Raw genomic sequence first — 19,747 nt, forward strand, 5'->3', positions numbered from 1 at the left:
CAGGATTCAGAGTAATGCAATAACATTTTTTTCCCAATGAAACTCAGACTTAAAATCAGTTTTTTGATTAACTTAAAAGGCAGGTTGAGATGTGACAGCAGGTCAGCGTTTACTGTGAGGTCTGCACATGAATCTGTTGCTCTCGTGTCCCTCCTTACCTGCCCCGCTGGTCTTATATCGTGGGGAGGGCCGACTCGGGTCGCTCTGACCTACTGAGTTAACGGCAATGACCCTGAACTGGTAGTTCACGAAAGGGGCGAGCTGCAGGACAACGGAGTTGAGGTCCCCGGAGAAGCTAGTTAAGTTTTGCCACCGACCGGGCTCCCAGCGGTCCTCCTCAAACTGAACCAGAAAGCCTGCAAGGGAAGAGTCAGAATGAGGATGAAGACGAAAGGAAACAGGAAGTCCTCTTCCTGTTTCAGTTCATGAGTTTTTGTTTTGTTTTTTCTGTTTCTTCTCTTGTTTCGTATCAATCAGATGCTTGCTTTCCTGTTTGTTTATTTCACGGGCACCCATTTTCTGTTCTTTTCTCTACAGTTTATGTATTGGCTTCCAGTATTAAACCTTTTGAAAGATCTGGACTTTTTCAAGTCCTCCTGCTCCTGGCTTTGTCTACAACAGCTATGCACAACAAAGAAAACAAGTTGCAAGTGTTATTCCAACAAGGATACCTTCAATAAAAAAGGCAAAAATAAGTAAATGGTAGATAAGAAAACAAGTTGCAAGTGTTATTCCAACAAGGATACCTTCAATAAAAAAGGCAAAAATAAGTAAATGGTAGATAGCGTTGGCTTGTATAGCACTTTAATACCTTCCTTGAGCCTTAACTGGACAGTCCCAGTCACATTCACACATATTCACACACTGATGGTGGCTCTGCTCCAACCTATAACCAACAGGAGCAATGTGTGGTTCAGTGTCTTGCCCAAGCACATTTAGATAAATGTAAATAAATAAATATAAATAATAAGGTAATCCATTTAATATCTTCATTCATGGCAAAAAAAAGATATACATGTAAAAAAAAAACAAAAAAAACAAGTAGTAGTTGAAAATTGTTCGATTTAACTCACCCATTGTGGGGCGGCCATAGTGCATAGGTAGAGCGGTCAACATTAATTGGAATATTGCAGGTTAGGCTCCCTCTCTAGGCACCCATGTGTCGAAGTGTCCTTGAGCAGGACACTGAACCCCATTGCTCCTGGGGGCTACAGGTTCTCACCAGTGTTCAACAGTGGAGCCCCCATCAGTGTGTGAATGAGACTGTAAAGTTGGGCCTTCTAAGAACATAGTAAAGTGCTTTAAAATACATGCCGTTTTACCATTTCAGGATTGCATCCACTGATTTTCCATGGATTTCTGTATTGAAGCCAACTGCAGCTAAAGCGCCCCCACCCCCCACGTCAGACAGGTAAGGCATGATCACCTGTAATAGGACTCTTGTGGTCATTTCCTGGGATCCAGGTGAGGCGAACGCTACGGGCTGCTGGGTCTGACAAATCCAAGTCCATGGGGGGGTCTGGGCGACCTGCACACACACACACACAGTATAAATCACACAAACAATCTAATCTGCATAAAAATACTCCTCAACACCGATTATGATTTGAGGGTGCTGTCCGTGTTAGAACAATTTAGTGAAATCATGCAAACGTCCAACTCAATTTTAAAATTGTGTCTACTAAAAATGATTATTACAACTGACTTGAGTACAAGGACACAGAAAGCCACAAGAATATAACACCAACAGAGAGGAAAACAGAAACTCAGCTAGAGTTACCTGGCGGCAAGGCACTAGACAGTGAGGGGTGGAGGGAGTCATCCTCTGTGGGGAGGGTGAGGGGTGGGGGCGGGCACAAATGTTAGTCAGCAGGTTAGTGTGTTTGAGACTGAAGCTTCAAACGCTGCAGTCTGACAGACATTTAGAAAGCAGAAGATCCATTCTGCACTGATGAGCATGTTTGTGTCTATTCAGCCATCATCTGCCCCCGCCCCATCATCTCTGTGTTCTCCTGTCTGCAACTGAAACAAAGTCATCAGTAAAAAGTTTCCATTAAAGAGAAAGAGCTCTGTGGTTATGTCTCAAAAGCTTAATTTTAAACCCTTCTGGAAACTTCTACCATGCCGACTCAGTCCATTTCCACATCTGACTCTTTATGTCTGTCATGGGCCAAAAAAGTGTGAGTTAAAATGTTTTAACTAGTGTAGAGAAGCATGGTAAAGTAAAATGGAGAAGCATGAGGCAGGAGCTTGTCAAGACATGTGGTGAAGTGAGTGATGAATGGTCAGAAAGAATCACAGGGAGCATAGTTAAAGACCCACGCCGATCTACTTTCAAAGCATTCCCGGTGGTCTTTCAATTATGATCAAAATAAAAAAAACTGTCTAGTTAATAAGAAAGTCACCTCTGAGTTGTGGGCAAGACAGTTGCTGCATAGCAAACTCCGCCCCTCTTCCCCTTCCCCATTGCTGAGAGCTAGCCCTGCCAGTGTGTTTTTACATCACTGTCAAGATTAATGAGATACTGGTGGACTCTAAAAGCAGGCACTCAGAACTGGAGGAAGTGAACAGTTTATTCCGCTCAGGCGTAGTACGCTCTCCTAGCAGCCAGATGGCAGCAGCAACTGCTACAAGCCAGAGCCGGTGGAGGGGTTTCACCAGCAGTGATTGTCCCGTGCGAAGTTGATCAGAGATGAGGGGACAGATACAACCAGGGGTCGTGGGTCAAAACTGGGGAGGCAGACAGCGAGGCGAAAGAACCAAAAGCGCAAAGCAAAATCCGAGGAGCCGTGAAGACAAGTGAGGTCGAATCCAGACAAGGCAAGTTGACGAGGAACCGGACAGGGACGAGATGAGAGGCGTCAAACCGAGGATTTAAGAAGGGTCGAAAACCAGAACAAGATGAACAATGAACTGTGGGAGAAGAGCTAGACGGAAACTGAAGTTGGTTACTCACTGGTAGTGAGAAGCTGGGGCGGGGGGGCAGTCCTTAAATACTCAGGGCAACATGTGAATATGATAATAACATGATCTGCCACTTTCTTACAGTCACAAAAAGGCTCATTTTCAAACAGCATTTTTTTGTCTGCTCCTGATTTACAGCAATTTGAATAAAGAAATACTCAGAAATGCAATTTTGAGATTATTTTTTTAAACGTGCCTTCCATTATCAAAAAATGCTACAAGAAGATGTTAAAAAAAGACACTTTTCATTTGAGTGGGTCTTTAAAAGCATGAGAGAAGAGGGTGGGTGGAGCGCTGTGATTTTTGTTAATCTAAAGAAAGAGCCTCTGGTGATTCTAATGCATCTGTTCATGTAGTAAAGTTGTGATCGAGTGGGAGTACTGAATCTTTAGAGGCTGTGTAACCTCAGACATGTGGGTTCAGGTCCTGCAGGTGAGTGTACCTAACACGGTGAGGCGGGCAGACACTGAGTCCTGATCTATGGCCGATTTGGCCATACACGTGTAGGTTCCTGCATCGCCCTCATTAACGTTGGGGATGGTCAGCGACTCCTTGTCCTTCTTCAGCCTGATGGACAGACAAAAGTTTGTTAGAGTGGCATATGTTTGTGTGTGGTGTCTAACCCATCAGACATTTCATAAAAACTGGCATTACTGGCAGATTCAAGTGTTCAGAATCACAAACCTTTAAGGTTTTTATTCCTCTTTCTTTCAACAAACTTGAATATAACAGATGAACCTGTTTACTACAATGAAAATCTGTGAGTCCTCAAAAAGAAATGCTTTCCTTCAATGTACTTACCTCCATCTCAGATCCAGAGGCTTGTCATCCTTGGTCCAGGTCACGGTGACGGGCAGGGTGGGGTCCGAATTCACTTTACAGTCAAAACGAGCCGTGGTTCCCCTGACAGCTGATTGGTGCACAGGGGCTTGCACGATTCGAGTGGGTTCTGGATCACGGCGAGCATAGAGAGGAATGGGGGCACACATAAGTTAAAGTTTAAACTCGTCCATGCATTTTCACAAGCCACGGGCGCCCTTTTCTGATGTCTTTCCTCATCTCTTGACTTCAGGGGAACTTTCAGTCTCCTTGAGCCTGTGATTCTCCCACATTCTCTGGACTTTTAATGGTCAAGAGCAGCGTCAATCATTTTCGGTTCTTATTTTTGACTGAGCCACAAAATGAGTATAGACGACTGATGTGCACCAATGAATCCACTCGGGCCCCTGCAATACTCCTACAGGCTTGGAGGGGTTGTAGAATAAGCAGGGCAAGACGTCTGCAGGACCAGAGCTACAGACCCGAACAGAGAACGTTAAAGGCCTTCAGATTTCTGTTCATAAACACAGGAGAGTACAGAGAGATCTCCACTGTTTTCCACAACTGAATCACTGACAAAATGAAGAAGTTAAAGAATAGAATGTGTCACATTAGAAACATCAATTCTGGCTTTGATGATCTTGCCGTAACCAACCTGAATTTGCTTTTCAAATTTTGATTAATTTGAAAACAGCACAAGAGCCACTTTAATAGAAAGGCACTCCCATGAAAGGCACTAGTGATGATCTATATGGGCACACTATTTTTGGACATTAAGAAAGAAAAGAATGATTCTCTGTGGAGGTTACTGTGGTGGATCTCTGCAGGATGAGGGTTTTAGTTTGGCTTTAGGCTGATGGCTCAGAAATGTTATTAACTTACCTTTGACCTCTAGATGGACCTGGTTCTCTGCGGCGCCGAGCATGTTGGTTGCTACGCAGGTGTAGGTTCCCTCGTCCTCTCTCCGGGCCCGTCTTATTTCCAGGGAGCCGTTGACATAAACGCGGTACTGCCCACCGTCCAGCCCGCTGCCCTGTCCGTTCTTAAACCTGCTCAGAAAACAGGATTCAGTGCTGAGCAGATAAAGAGAAACAGGAGTGAAATCAGCCTCAGGCCCTCACCAGCGTAAATCGGGTATGGGGGAGCCGAAGTAGGGACAGTCCAGGAAGGTGTGGTTGTTCTCGATGACTTGAATATGCTGGTTTTTGGGACCCAGCATCATGGGGCGCATGTCTGCAACAAGACCAACAGTGCTGCTCGTTTTCACAGAATTTCAAAAGGATCGACCTTTTTTACCATCAGATGAGATAAAGGCTAAAGTAGATTCATTTTTTTGGATATACAACAACTATGCAGCTGACTATCAGGACTTCCTTTAGAGGAACCTGCCTTTCTTGTGGGCTAATTCGGTCATGATTCAGTCTTGCAGCATTTCAGCTGGTCATGTGACTTGGATAAGTCAAATCATGAAGTATAAACTGTCTTACAACATCCCCTCATCCTCAGTCTACTAAAGCTGGTGGCCTCAAGCACACAAACCCCACACAGAGGTTTGAATTTCAGTGGGCTTTAAGTCATCTGCTTCTTTACTCACACTCTTATGGACAGAACCTTAAACCTGTAGAATCCAGTACACTAAAAAATTGACAAAAATTATTATATTTTTTTTAAATTAAGATTTTTTTCCAACCCTTTGAATTCCAAAAAACTTGCTATACAATTTTTATAGGATTATAGATAGTATTAATTATGATAAGTTGGTTTATTTGGTAAGTTTTTGCTCAAAACAATGTTAGTTTTAGAGGCAAAACTATTGTCATGATCAGAAAAAAATGGCCATATTAACCCAATGTGTCAAACTTAAAACAGTTTTTTTTAACACAGTATAACTGCATTAAATGACCATTATAAACACAAAGAACAGCAATAGATGACTGCACTATATTAAGGAGAGGACTGGGGTCATATATTGCAAGACTTTTGGAACAGCCTCCTTCCCTTCAAGTATTGAAGATCAAGGCAAGGTTTCCAATATGACGATGACCCGAAGCCCACAGCCAAGATAACCAAGGAGTGGCTCCGTACGGAGCATATCAAGGTTCTGGAGTGGACTAGTCAGTCTCCAGACCTAAACCCAAGAGAAAATCTTTGGAGGGAGCTCAAATTCTGTTTTTTTCCCAGTGACAGCCCAGAAAATCTGACTGATCTACAGAAGATCTGTGTGGAGGAGTGGGCCAAAATCGCTTATGCAGTGTGTGCAAACCTGGTGAAAAACTACTGGAAACCTTTCACCTGTGTAGTCACAAACGAAGGCTTTCGTACCAACGACTAACATTGATTTTCTCAGATGTTTATACACTTGTTGCAGCAGTAGCATACAAATAAATTATTTAAAAATTATGCAATGTGATTTCCAAATTTACATTTTAGATTATGTCTTACACATCTACTCAGAGCCCTCCATGATTTCTAAGTGGGAGAACTTGAAAAATCACAGGGTGTTCAAATATTTATTTTCCTCACTGTATAATCTAGTTCACAGATTTCACCTATTGCAGGTTATTTATGGAACGTATTTCCCAGGATAAATTAAGGAACACTGAATGGTAACACTAAGATCCTGCTTCTCTAGTACCATCAGAAATATTTAAAAGTAATATGCAGCAAAGGCATCTGCATTAATGTAAAAGAAAGACTCAGAAGCTCTTACAAATGTGTGCTCCATAACCTCTGATCATGAATGGGTTGGGGCCATGAGTGTTCGTTTAACTGGTGGTTGACCCCCACCCTGCAGAGCCTTACCCAGAACACTGACGAAGGCGTTGGCCAGCAAATAGCCGTGCTGGTTGGAGGCATTACACTGGTAAACGGCACTGGTTCCAATCTCCACCGAGCGAAAGATGATGGTGTCCCCCAACAACGCCCTGCGTTGGTCTGAGTTTGAGCACATAGTGGACAGGAGGAGAGATAGAATATGAACACAGGAAATCAGCATGACTATCAGAAAAGACAGAAAGAATGAGAGTAAAAGAATGTGGAAGAACCTCAAACCTTTTTAAGCCCCTCCTGCTCTAAACTGACCTCAGTTTTCTTCTAAGTGAGCAGTGTCACATGAACTGAGGCTTGCTAACTGTTAAAGATGTGATTCTTTTATGAAAACACTTTAATAAAGAGCTTTTTAAATATGTGATTTTCACAGGAGACTTGTCATTTACTCATTGCATATTTAAAGTCTCACTCCAAATATTTTTTTTGTATTGCAAAATTATTCTCAGGGTTTTTCATAATATAATTTTGCAGGTTTTAGCCAAAATGAAAAAGCTTCTGTCATTTTTTAAGATATATTTTCTGCAGTGCAGCAGGAGTTCATCAGAAATGATCATCTGGGTTGTGGACGGGACTGATGACGCAGAAGTTAGCCCCCTAATTTTCCCATCAGCCATTTGTTTACACTCTCTCTTATTAGGGCATAGGACTTCACAAGCCCAAGCTAACATTATGTAGCAAAAAAAACAACAACAACAAAAAAAACAGCGTACAATATCAGAGCCATCCTGTTGTACAGTTTTGAGCCAGATAGCAGCTCAGAGGAGGAAAATGAAGACGTTAATAGATCCATTTGCCTGCTAGTGGATGCTTCAGTATTGTAGCGGAGAAGGTAAACCTTGGCCCACCCTTATCAGATGATTTTTTCCGACATCCGGTTTTCATCTGTTTCTGATCGAATGCCATTTGAATAAATTAATACCCAGAAATGCAGTTTTATTCCTAAATTATTTTATATATGTGCTCCATCATGAGAAAAAAAGCTACAAGAACATGTTAAAAACTGCAAAAACACAATTTTCATTGGGGTGGGTCCTTAATGCGTTCATTGCGTCATCATCACCTTAATGATTATCTGAGGTCCAGCTTAAAAATAAAAAAATCTATAAGAAAAGAAAAACAATAAAATCCTACTAACCTCCCTCAGAGATCTTTGCTGTTTGCCCCAAAAGAGAAGAAAAGGAGAAAAAAAGTGAGTAGGCTTTTATACAAACACTGAACAGTTGCAATAGTAAACCTGCTGTAGACATTTACTTATTGCCGATATGTTAGGAACAGTGTTTTTTCATATCACCTATTAACTCAGTAACGAAGAACCCCCACACAAAAAAAAGAAAAAAAAACTCCACCATACCCTCTAAAGGCTCCCCATCGACGAACCACTGGATGGTGGGCTTGGGCTTGCCGTTGGCTCGACACACCAGACGGCCATGCTCATCTGGGGCTAAAATCAAGTTGGTGGGTTTGTCCAGCCAGTACGGAGCCGCTGTGGGACATAGTGGGGGGATGGTGGGGGGCATTAGCACAAACATCTCTGCATATGTATAGAGGTGCAGATGCCTCTGCTCACCTTTGACCTCCACAGAGATCGTGTGGCGTATCATGCCCACATTGTTGTTGGCGGTGCACACGTAGTCCCCAGCGTCCTCCTCCGACACGCTCAGCATCCGAAGCACCTTGTTGTTTTTTTCAAACTTTACCTTCCGTGCTGGAAGCTCTGCCCCCTTTTTGAACCAGGTGATGGAGGGGGTGGGACTGCAGAGACACGTGGAGACAAGACTCAGGTAAGAGGAGGGTGCTGCTGCTCTGAAAGTCCATATTTAAAGGAAAGTATTTTCCTCTTCATCTTTACTTAATCAGAACACGATTCTGCACATCTGACAACAACTTATGCCCCCAGCATATTCGGAGCTGAAACATGATCAAATTCCTTCATGTCCTCCAGCTTCGTCTGTCATTTGGTTTGTCAGAATCTCAAATTCCAGGTCGGGAATGACACAATACATCCCACTTGTTTGCTTTATTTACTTCCTATTGGAACAAAATCTCCCTGCACTTTTTGCAGAAAACACTTAGATATATCATACATCTCTCTTGTCAAATGACAGTCCTTCTATCCAGCCTCTTCTGACCAGCTTTGAGGATGTTCAAACATGTCTGAACTCAAACTTCTTCAGCAAAATGGAGATGGTTGTTTTTGTTAATGAGAACATTTTAAACAGTTCGAATAAAAGAGCTGATCTATTTTTTTCTAACTTGTCCTGTCCAACAGCTGAGCAAACAGATAACGAGTTGAGAACCTCTTGAATAAATGTTCGTATGAGGAACGGGGGATAGGTAGGGAGCAGCTGGCAGACTGACCCCCAATGCTGGACCACTCAATATTCAAAAAAACTCAAATTGCTTGAGTTTTTACATTTTCAATAAGACATCCAAATGCATTACAATAAATAGACAGCATGGAAAAGCCGCATTAAATACCTCAGACTGTTATTTACTGTCAGGGCTCAACCAGTCATAACCTCCTCCGACCACCAGAGGGAACCCTCGCCAGAGTACTCAATGTCCCATCATGCATCTGCTGCCACTCCTGCCTTTGCCAGCTGTTTTTCATTCAGGCTAATCACCATGCTGTATTTAACCCTGCTCTCCACTCTGCTCTATGTGAAGTCTTAATTTTTTACGCTGGTGCACGCAGGCTCTGTTTGACCACTGTCTGTTTATTTGCCTCGCTCCTTGCTCTGACCCTGGCCTGTTTCCTGACTACGCTTTGGTTTATGTTTACCTGCTCTTCGTCAGCATTAAACCTTGTTGCATATAGATCCAAACGGCTCGGCCTCTTCGTCACGTTTACATTGAACACAGTTGTTTTGAAGACCATGATATGAATAATTTTGTAAGATGGGCCAACTTGTACTAAGATCTTATTCTCATTTTATTCCAAAATGAATCATTTCCACTCATTACACTCATTTTTTTTGTCGTCAAAATCAAAATGAACTACAAACGGATACCTACAAACTCAATAAAAAAACCTAACCATTTGTTTAACACTAGCAAAATAAATCAATACTCAATACTAGAGAAGTCAGAGGGTTCTCTTTGGCTGCACCAAAGCAGCAGAAGACTCTTTCATTCCACTTCAGACACTGGAGCACTTTAAAACTCTGTTAATGCCCATTTCTGTTCATTCAGGCGCAACACTGATCTCCAGAACAGTTTTTTTGTAGTGAAATCTCTTTTCTGTTCAGGTGTTTGTTGTCGTGTATTGCTTTGTTATCCAGTCATTGTCCTTGTGGCTTTGTGATGCAGTTATAGCTGTCCAGCTCTTTGGTCAGAAACAGCTGATTAAAATGTGCTATAGAAATGTGACTTCACTTGACATTCCCCTGAATCATCAGAGGCCTGCTATTCCCTCTAGGTTAAATCCTCTGCACTGAGGCTCTGGTGGAAGGAGATTCCTTCTTATTGTATCCATTCAGACAAAAAAGATCAGTTTCAAGTGTGTGAAGCCTCTAAAGAAGTAGAGAGGCTAAAAAAAAGGAAAAAGAGAATAAATGCCCAGAAACGTGAAAGAGAGAAAAAAAAAGAAAGATCTCTTCAGCTCATTCAGAGATGATTAAACCATTCATAAAAATTGCACATCACTGTTCTTAGTGACATTTATTGTTGTGTGTTTGAGTATGTGTGCATGTGAATGTGCACATGCCACTCACAGGCCAGCAGCGATGCATTCCAACAGCAGTTCTTTGTCTCTGAGAACCATCTTGGAGCTCTGGATCCCTGAAGGCGTCAAGAAGGTGGGTCGCGACTCAGCTACTTTTCGGCCTGCGGACAAGCAAGACGACGTGTTAGCATGACTCAGCATCCATTATTTTAACACATTTACTCCAAGCCTTTCCTCACGGTTTAGGCTCGGTCTGCGATGGGAGGAAATCCAGCTGGAAAAAAAGTCTGACCCCCCACACACACGCAACCACAGCAGGGGTCACTGATCTCATTCATGGAGGCACAGGGGACACACCACCCCAGCCTGTCTCTCCTCTGTCATGAGATCAGGAAAAGCTCTCGCAGCATGAAAGAGCAGATAAGTCTGTCCACCTGCGGTCAGGCGGGACGCCTTAAGAAGATGAGTGTTAGTTATCAGAGAAGCTAAAGCAGACAGGTTCTAAAGCAGAGAGCATTCTGGGAAAGTGGCGTTCAGCAGTGAGGCATTGAGAAGACCTCGCCCCCATTAGTGTTGATGCTTTTTAAACCCCACTTGTTTAGCTTACCTTTTAAATAGCTTTTATATTTTTCTTGTAGTATTTATTTTTTAACGTTTTTATTATTTAGTTGAAACGGTTTATTAGTTTGATTCTTATTACTTACAAAAACCTTTTAGTGTTATGTTTTGTTTATTCTTCATACATTTTTTTCTTGAACCGGTTTTATTTTATTAACTATTTGAACTCCAGGGGTTTTCTGCTTCATTTCTACATGCTTGTAAAATCTTTTTCATGTTTTCTTACTATATTTTATGTATGCATTTCTATTATTGAGTCTATACATGCATGTGGCTTTACTTAAGGGATGTTTTTCTTAAGCACTTTCGCTTTAAAAATGTCACTGGAAATCCTCCGAACTTGAGGATCTGTGAGCAGATCTGGGCCACCCTGGAAACCTTTGGTGCTTCAGGCTGGATTCAGACTGCGAGCGCTGTCACTGGACGAGTACTTCAGCAGAAATGTGCAGCACAGAGAACGGCACAAATCTTTCTGCCTCCCTCTCTGTATGGGTCGGCTTCATCTGTGAGCTGCAGCTTATCATCCCATCATAACCCACAGAGCCCAGAAACCAGCGGTTAAAAGTTAGAGCTTCACTCAGCTAGCAGATTAGTGTTTGTTACCGTGGAAACGGACTACTGGGAGAAGGGGACCAACTCACCACCGTACGGGTCAGTGGCATTGAAAGATGTGTCGTTGTAAGGCTCCGCTGCAACAACAGGTACACAACAGCAGCATCAGACTCACACACACTCATGTGACTCACATCAGTGCACGTTTGAGTCACAGGGTGGAGCTGCACTCTTCCCTTCACCTGCAGGTGGCGATGTAGCACCACAAAAACAGAGAGACAAAAACTCTCCAGCTTATCTGGGGCTCATGTCTAGTGGGGTCTACTTACTGGTCTGGACTCTGAGGGTGAAGGGGTTCTTCTGCTGGATGGTTTGTGTGAAGTTGAAGCGAGCGTTGCAGCTGTAGTCTCTTTCTGCATCCTGGACGAGAACATTGGAGAAGTACAGGTCTCCATTCTGACCCATGGACACCCTTTCATTCTGCGGGATGGGGTTCATATCTGGTAAAGGGAGGGGGACACAGAAGAGAACATTTCATTCTCACACACAGAAACAAACAAGGTTCTCATCAGAGTTTAGTAAGAGCTACACCTCTCTGATTTTAGAAGGGAGCCAATTCTTTTACAACTATAATAAACGTATGTGCAATGCGATGTCAAAAATATTGTTGATGTTTATTTTTATTTAACATTAAAAACAACAGTGTGTGTGTGTTTATTTTGTATTCAAAAGCATGTTTTCATTTTATTTAAGCTCTAATTTACAAATTTAAATTACTTGGGGGTGGATTTTATTCCATCCAGTCTCAGTTAATTGTAGGCGCTCGACATACGCTGCGTGATGTTTTCAGTGTGGAGTAGTACTAGCATCTCAAAGCTGTAAAAGCTACAGATGAGGCCGAGGTTTGGGCCAGAGTGGACTCCACTTTGTTCTGTCCAATTGCCCACAAATATTCCTGTGGTGATGATAAGTACGTGATGGTTGGTGCTTACTGCTGTCTATCCAAAAAATCTGGGGAGGAGGCAGGCCTGGAGGGGGGTTGCAGGGCAGCACCAGTGAGGAACCCTCAGTCACCAAAAGTGGCTCCAGAACTTCTTTGGGCCACAGAGGAGCCTCTGAAAGATGAGACAGAAAAGGAGGAAGATGAGAAAGACATAGAGGAAGAGACAGAGGAAGGTGAGCCAAGTCATCTAAATCCCATCAGGCTGTGAGATGTTTCTGATCTGTAATGATATAGTGTAAATAAGGACAACTGTAATCGGATTCTTCAAAGGGAGGCACTGATACGCTCCAAAGTTTCCAGATTCTTCTGAACTTTACTGTCAATAAAACTTTGTTTTATTATTTTGGATAAATGCTGCATAATTGTTGCTGGGAGGCATAAAAGTAACGCTATCCTTACTGGAGACCCGCAGCAGGATCTTGTTGGACATAGCCATTCCATGGTCGTTCCTGGCAAAGCACTGGTACTCCCCCTCGTAGTCCTCAGGTCGTTCCCCCAGCCGGATCCCAATTTCTAAGGTCCCAGAGCGCTTTCGCATGGTCACCGTTGGATTACTTCCAATGTTGAAAAACTTCCCGTTTCTTTTCCAAGAGAACCTGGAGTTCATGGAGTCAGAGTTAGACCTGTGACCTCAAGGAGGGAAGTCAAAGACAAGCAAACATACACATGTATGAAGATTGACCAAGGCGAGATTTAAGGGTTTGCGGAGCTGGATCATCTTTGTTGGAGCTTCTTCTGTCATAATCTAATTTTAAGCAGTTTTAGATGTTAGCAATATATCTTAATATCACAGAACACATGACTGCACCATGCAGTAACCACAGCTTCACAATTGTAGATGCAAACTTTCCTTCTAAAGCAGAGGTGTCAAAAGCATTTTGGTGCTGGTGCCACATTCTGCCTGTCTGATTGAAAGTGGGCCGGACCAGTAACATAATAACAAAACAACCTATGGTCATTCAACGTGTTATCTGTATTTTTTTTTCTTAGTAGTAAAAAAAATGTCTCAACCAACTAAGTAGCCCAATCACTTATTATTACATTGTTTATTATGTTTATTTCTTGATCTCTTGTTTCCCTGTCTTGATTTTCTTTTGCTCCCCCTAGTGGCAGAATTGCACATTGCAGTCATTTCTTTACAGAACTATAATTTACCACAGAAATGGGCTAGACTCTTGCTTGATGAAGGAAGACTGGGCCACGCTGGACAGAGGGAACTGCAGGTACTACACATGCTGTTAACCTGATCTAATTGACACTAGAAGCAGACCATCCTTTCAGGTGACAGGAAGCTCTGAGAGACATGTCATTTGTTGGGGTGCACACGAAGAGATGATGCTGCCTCAGACGACTCTCAGGAAGCAGGTGCTGCTCCTATCTTTGACTGAGCTGAACTAGGGCTTGAGGAGGGTCAGCGTTCATTGGGAGCTGACGTCTGACTGTGAGACAAGGGGGTCCATGTTTGCTGATGCATTATGAATGAAAACAGCTCCTGTCCTGGGGGGGACCAGATTCCGTGCATGCAGCACTGAAGGCCTCATTGTGGACTCTTGTTAATGGGTGTATGCAGGAGTCAGCGTGCATGCGCATGTGTGTCTTACGTAAAGCAGACTCTTCTGCTCAAAAACAAAGCGGCATTGTTCCTGAAACTGCTGACATCACTGTGCCCCCCACCCCCCACCTGAACACATCACAGCAGCTGAGCAACAACCGTCCTGCCTAAACTCACACCATCTTCCACCTGCAGCACAGAGAACTCAACTGGGCGGGGCTAACATGTTGAATGCTCCATCTGACCACACTGTGGATCAATATTAAACATCTCTACTTCCCAGCGTTTGTGTGCGGCTTACGTCGGGATTGGGTTGCCCTTGGCCTCACACTCGATGATGATGTTATCTCTGGGGTCCACAATGTAGTCCTTCACCGATTGTTTAATAATGGTGGGGGGCTGCTTCACTGTGGACACAAGCACACACTCATTACTAGACACACACATTCACATGGAAACGCCCACACACTCATTAAGAGAAACACAACAGCACTCTTGCATTCACAAAAACAAACAAGAGAGATTTATGTTAACTTACACAAAGACACACGCACACGGGTGCAATAACACACATTAACATGCACACACACACACACTAACATGCACTCACATTCACAACAACACAAAAATTTGATTTTATATGAACATAAATACACACAAATAGATGAACACCCAGTCGCAATGCCAAGCACAACCACAGTAAAAATGCACATACGCACACAATAACACACATTCACAGCAGCAACCATATTTTTAATGTTAACCTAAATGAATACACACACAAATAGATCAACACACATTTATATTAAGAAGCACACACGTTAAAAATGCCTACACTTAATAACACACATTCACAACAGATTTGTATATCAACCTACACAAGACGCACACATATATAGATAAACGCTCATTCACATTACCAAGAATATGCATGTTAAAAATGCACATAAGCACACAATTACACACTTTCACTATGACAAAATGATATATTATAACATTAACCTACACAAATACACACACAATTTGGTAAACACACATTCACAATACTACATACACACAACATGCAGATACACACTCAAATAGATCTTTACATTAACCCAAATACACACACACACATGAATGAACACACATTTACATTACCAAGTACACACACATTAAAAATGCACATATACACACAATACCACACTTTTACAACAACAAAATGATATATAGGTATATTAAACAACACAAATACACACACAAATAGATGAACACACATTAACATTACTACACACACACAATAACATGCACATACATACTCAATGAAACACATTCATGACAAAAAAACATTTATATTAGCCTACACAACGACATATACAAATACAGACACATATGAATACATTGACACACAAACAAACTAACTAATATACACTTTGACACAAACACAAATACACAAATAAGTAGAATAATCATAGTGATGCTCCTCTGAGCATGAACCGTCCACTATCCGGACTCTTGAGTGTCTCAGGAGGAGTTGTGTCTCAGAGAATACCTTCTCTCCATGTTACATCTGTGTACGTGTCGTGCACACTAGCATGCGCTCACTCCGTCTCTGTCTGAGTTCCTTCTCGGGTTTGAAGGACCTTCATAAAGCACAGGTTCTTCCTCCTATTAATTCTCCCTTTAAGAAAGGAAACCATCTGCTGGCTTATGTGACCTCTGCACCTTTTTTTAAGGGGCGGGGCACATCCAACAGCTGCTCAGTTAGAATGGATCAATTAAAGCTCAAAGACAGGAAACACTTCAGGAGGACTACTTTCAGCAGCAGATCAATACACATGCAGCTGTCTGAAAAAAGACATTTCTGCTCATCATTTGAGCTTACTTCAGTAACAGAAAAGAAAATGAAGCTCTCGACCTCCCAGCTGTGCTCTCTGGCCCCCACACAGCAGTTAATCTTCTGCCTTTGAGCTTTTCTTGTTCACAGAGCCCCGTAGGGCTGTAATTGTGACATTGAAAAACACAAGCATGTGCACAATTGTTTTTACTCTGCAGAGGGTTTGCTTCTTGTAAAAGAAAGCTAAAAGTGCAATTCTGAGCACAGCAGCAAAGGATGCTCCATTAAGTGCAAGGCTATCAGCTATGACTGGTTTAGATTCAGTTTTACTCTTACAATGTAAAATTAAATCAAAGACTCATAAAACGCCTGGAAAAATCATGTTTCACAAACTGCTCATTTGGGGGGGTCTATTGCCTGTTAAAGTCTGCAGCCACACCGAAAGGCACCAGAGTTCTCCAGGAACAGATTTTTTTTTTAGGGGAAGTTTTGCTCCAAACCAGAGTTCAGGTGAGCTTTTACACCTGTCAATTCCAAAAGGACTATTAAAGAAAACCATCTCCAGATTTAAGTAGAGCAAAACCTGCCAGAGGCTTGTGTTAAGGGAGTGGGGCGGCTCTGGGGCAAACACAAAGAGCAGCTGCTCCATTTCTGTCACCTGAAAGCTGACAGAAACGTGATGTTAGAAGAAAGACTTACTGTTCTGCTGAATCTTTGCTGTTAGTCCGGAGTCCAGGAGAGGCAGCAGAAAGAAAGAAGAGTGAGTGTGAGCAGGTTAATATTATTAGAAACAAATTAAAATCCCACTCTATATGATTATTTTAACTGTAAACTTGTTTCCAATAGTCTTTTATTTTTGATTATTCAGGTTTTTTTTCGCCAAAATCAAAAAGCCTATGCTAATTTTCCCATCATTCCTTTGTTAACATACTCTGGCTAGCTCATAGCACCTCTCATAACATTAGCTAACATTAGCTTAGAAAAAAAAAAAAAAAAACACCAAATGTGATTTTTATTGGAGTAAGTCTTTAATAGAAATTCATTAGCTATCAGGTCAAAAGATCTAAGCGGGTTCACTCACATCAGAGAGTTCTAATCTGCTTCTCTCTGAACATCACTCACTGCAGTGATATTAACATCTACCTGGAGAAGAAGCCCTCACCATTTGCATTTTTGTCAAGACAAAGTGTTATGTGGAAGGAAGAAATGATTTACTGTTAAAGTGAAGGGGACTACTAACGTCTACTCACTATAAAGTGACTACTAAAACTACTAACATTAGTTATCAAAAAGGTAAGCATGTTGTTAAACAAAATGTGTTAGTGAATCAATTTGTTACATAAATAAATAGGTGTCGCTTAAATGAAATCTTGCTTTACAATAAGTTTGCTTGAGATATACATTTTTTAGGTGGCATTTAGATAGATAGTCTGATGCCCTTTATCCAATCAGGGCAGGTGTCTGACATTTAAACATCGGATTTTAACAGATAGATTTATCCACAAAAGCAGACACCTCACAGCATGTTTTCACCTTAATCCAACATATCTCACAGGTTTACATCTGTGCAAGTGGAAACGAAATGTGGATGTGTATCCAAGACAACCACAGATTTTTTCGTAACTATACAGTAACAGTAGTTATGTGTTTCACTTAGAGGCGGGTTGGGAGGCAAAGCAGCAACGCTAACGCTAACACAGTTGGTGCTGCTATGGTGGTTACAAAGAAAAATAGATATTTTGCTTTTGTTTTTTTTTTACCAAACCTGTAATAGACCACCATTTAATCACATCCAGTTATCTGATTTTTGTAGTCATGCTATATTTTTATTCTGAAAGCACGCACTAATCAGTCAAACAGCACTGATGAGCCCCCTGATCAGCACGCAGGCTTTAAAAAAGTGAAAAATACCTATGATACACCTGCTTGTCCGTGTTCACTATGGCCTGTCATCCGCAGCATGTCCATAGATTAAAGTGTGCATGAACATTTTTGCTATACTGGAGCGGGCTATGAGCTCTGAAGACCGCCCATATCCACCCTTTAGGGCAGTTGTGACTTCATATCAAGTCCCAACATTTTCCTTTGTTCTGTTGCCCCCACCCCTTAACACACAAACACACACAACAGGGCCGGGGCCACAAAATGTCCTCTGGGACCATATCGATATAAAATATTGATGTGAACATAACAGAATCCATAAACACCAATCATTTTTGAGAGGTGGTGTGGGAAGGAAGACGCTTTATGGATCTTGATGCTGTCGTGAACCCAGAGTGTTTCTGCAGTAAACCTGTTTACAGAGTACATGGCTCTGGTGCTTCACCAATGTTCTCCGTTATTTTTGAAGAGGAGGATCCTATTTATGGGACTGATTTGAGAAATCTCTTTTTTCCTTTCTATTTTATGGCCGATTGAACTTGCAACCTTGCAATAAAATGATGATAGAAAAATGATATCTCCCCTGCAGCTTGAAGAAAGTGCTGTTTGACCTGACTGAAAAAGAGACTATTTTTAGTTTAAAAGTTTTTAACTCAAATAGAGTTCTGCAGCAAAATTCTGTGTTTCGACTGGAATGTTTTGACTTTTTCTGCCTCTTCCCTGAAGTTCTTACTATTCAGTGTCCAGAACAGAGCTCAGTTACTAAACACATCATCGTCCTTTGTCAGGCAGCACAGTTTCAGAACCAAAGGCTTGAAGCAGGACTTTTAGAGGTGCTTACAGTCAAGAGGAACTTCGATGAGTCCTGCTTCCTGCCACAGCAGCAGGAACAACACGAGCGTCAAGGCCACATATACACCCCGCCCCAACATGTCTCTCTCTCCTTGTGGCTTCCCTGGCTCCTCAGCTCTGTGATGGTTGTCCTGACACCCGTGGGGAGGCCTGGGAGGAAATAGTGGGGAAAAAAGAAAGGATGAAGACAGAACAAGAGAGCAACAGGCAGGATAGAAGAGGGAGCTCTCTCACAGAGTCCTGGCAGGACTAGCGTTCATGTCTGACCAACATTCTCATTCCTGGAAAAAGAAAAATTGTTGTGGTTCTGGATTTAAATAAGGATCTAAGCTTCATCTCTTCACAAACTGATCATCATCTTAAACATAAAGGACTCTGAAAGGTCCTGATGCAGACGTTCTGTTCTGTGGTGACACGTGAGAGGAGTAACCTTCATGCCACTGCTTTATGTCACCTTCGTCAAACCATCGTCAGCAGGAGATGAACGAGTGTCATGTGACAAGTTTATCCGTGGATGGAGTCAGCTGCTGGTCCAAACAAGGTTCTGAGACTCCAAAGAACCTAAGGATGATCACTTTGGACCAGAATGTCAGCTTTAGGCAGCGTAATTTATTTATTTAATTTAAGTTGATTCAAATGAACTTGTTCACAGCAAAGCTTGTGATGACAGTGTTCCAAGTCAAAATCAATGAATCTGTGTTGTTTTCTTAGACATAGTTTCTGCAGAGCGGCATTAGTTCAGTAGAAATTCACTTCTGAGCTGTGGGCGGGACTGTTTCTGCAACCTCACCCACACTTCCTGTCATCCATCCGTTAACACTCTCTCCTGCTAGCTTACAGCCCCTCACACCGTCAAGCTAACATTGTTTAAAAGGCCTTTTTTTCATCTGCTCCTGATTCACAATGATCTGAATAAAGAAATAATCAGGAATGTAATTTTAAGCTTAATTTTCTTTATGTATGCCCTCCATCACGAACAAACCAAAAACACAATATTCCTCTGAGTGGGTCTTTAAATGGTAATTTTAGAGAGCAGGGCAGCTTGGTCTCCCATGAGTTCAGAGTGGGGGGAGGACGGGTGATAGGATGGGGGTGTTCTTTTTTACATGGCTGCAGCTCCTTCTCCCCTGGGGAGTTGAAACCCAGTGCTGGCTGGCAAGAGGTGCCAGCAAACGAGAACATTCACACCATGCTTGG

At 42.2% G+C, this 19,747-nt stretch overlaps 1 protein-coding gene and 1 long non-coding RNA gene across 26 annotated transcripts in view; both read right to left on the reverse strand.

Moving 5' to 3' along the window:
- The window catches only part of nfasca (neurofascin homolog (chicken) a), an 81,729-nt gene that overhangs the window by 20,817 nt on the left and 41,165 nt on the right, over positions 1-19,747 (reverse strand). For 16 of the 25 annotated variants that reach the window (XR_004947865.1, XR_004947867.1, XR_004947866.1 and 13 more), the window contains 18 exons: positions 18,540-18,700; positions 16,517-16,534; positions 14,303-14,408; positions 12,849-13,045; positions 12,439-12,561; positions 11,776-11,946; positions 11,536-11,583; positions 10,326-10,437; positions 7,964-8,364; positions 7,748-7,765; positions 6,586-6,717; positions 4,905-5,016; positions 4,666-4,832; positions 3,766-3,913; positions 3,407-3,531; positions 1,781-1,825; positions 1,427-1,528; positions 159-356 (listed from right to left, as the gene is read on the reverse strand). Coding sequence is in view for 20 of the 25 variants with exons in the window: in XM_036211893.1 (XP_036067786.1) it covers positions 159-356; positions 1,427-1,528; positions 1,781-1,825; positions 3,407-3,531; positions 3,766-3,913; positions 4,666-4,832; positions 4,905-5,016; positions 6,586-6,717; positions 7,748-7,765; positions 7,964-8,364; positions 10,326-10,437; positions 11,536-11,583; positions 11,776-11,946; positions 12,439-12,561; positions 12,849-13,045; positions 14,303-14,408; positions 16,517-16,534; positions 18,540-18,630 (2,314 nt within the window). In the remaining 5 variants the exon portion in view is untranslated. The remainder of the gene's footprint in view (positions 1-158; positions 357-1,426; positions 1,529-1,780; positions 1,826-3,406; positions 3,532-3,765; positions 3,914-4,665; positions 4,833-4,904; positions 5,017-6,585; positions 6,718-7,747; positions 7,766-7,963; positions 8,365-10,325; positions 10,438-11,535; positions 11,584-11,775; positions 11,947-12,438; positions 12,562-12,848; positions 13,046-14,302; positions 14,409-16,516; positions 16,535-18,539; positions 18,701-19,747) is intronic. The other 9 variants (XM_036211900.1, XM_036211908.1, XM_024270215.2 and 6 more) reach the window with 8 other exon arrangements.
- Positions 431-1,409, reverse strand: LOC118598759. The gene is made up of 2 exons (XR_004947870.1): positions 747-1,409; positions 431-671 (listed from the first exon to the last, which is right to left on the reverse strand). It is a non-coding gene; the product is annotated as an uncharacterized LOC118598759 (long non-coding RNA).

Source organism: Oryzias melastigma, linkage group LG5, assembly GCF_002922805.2.
Source record: "Oryzias melastigma strain HK-1 linkage group LG5, ASM292280v2, whole genome shotgun sequence".
NCBI lineage: Eukaryota > Metazoa > Chordata > Actinopteri > Beloniformes > Adrianichthyidae > Oryzias > Oryzias melastigma.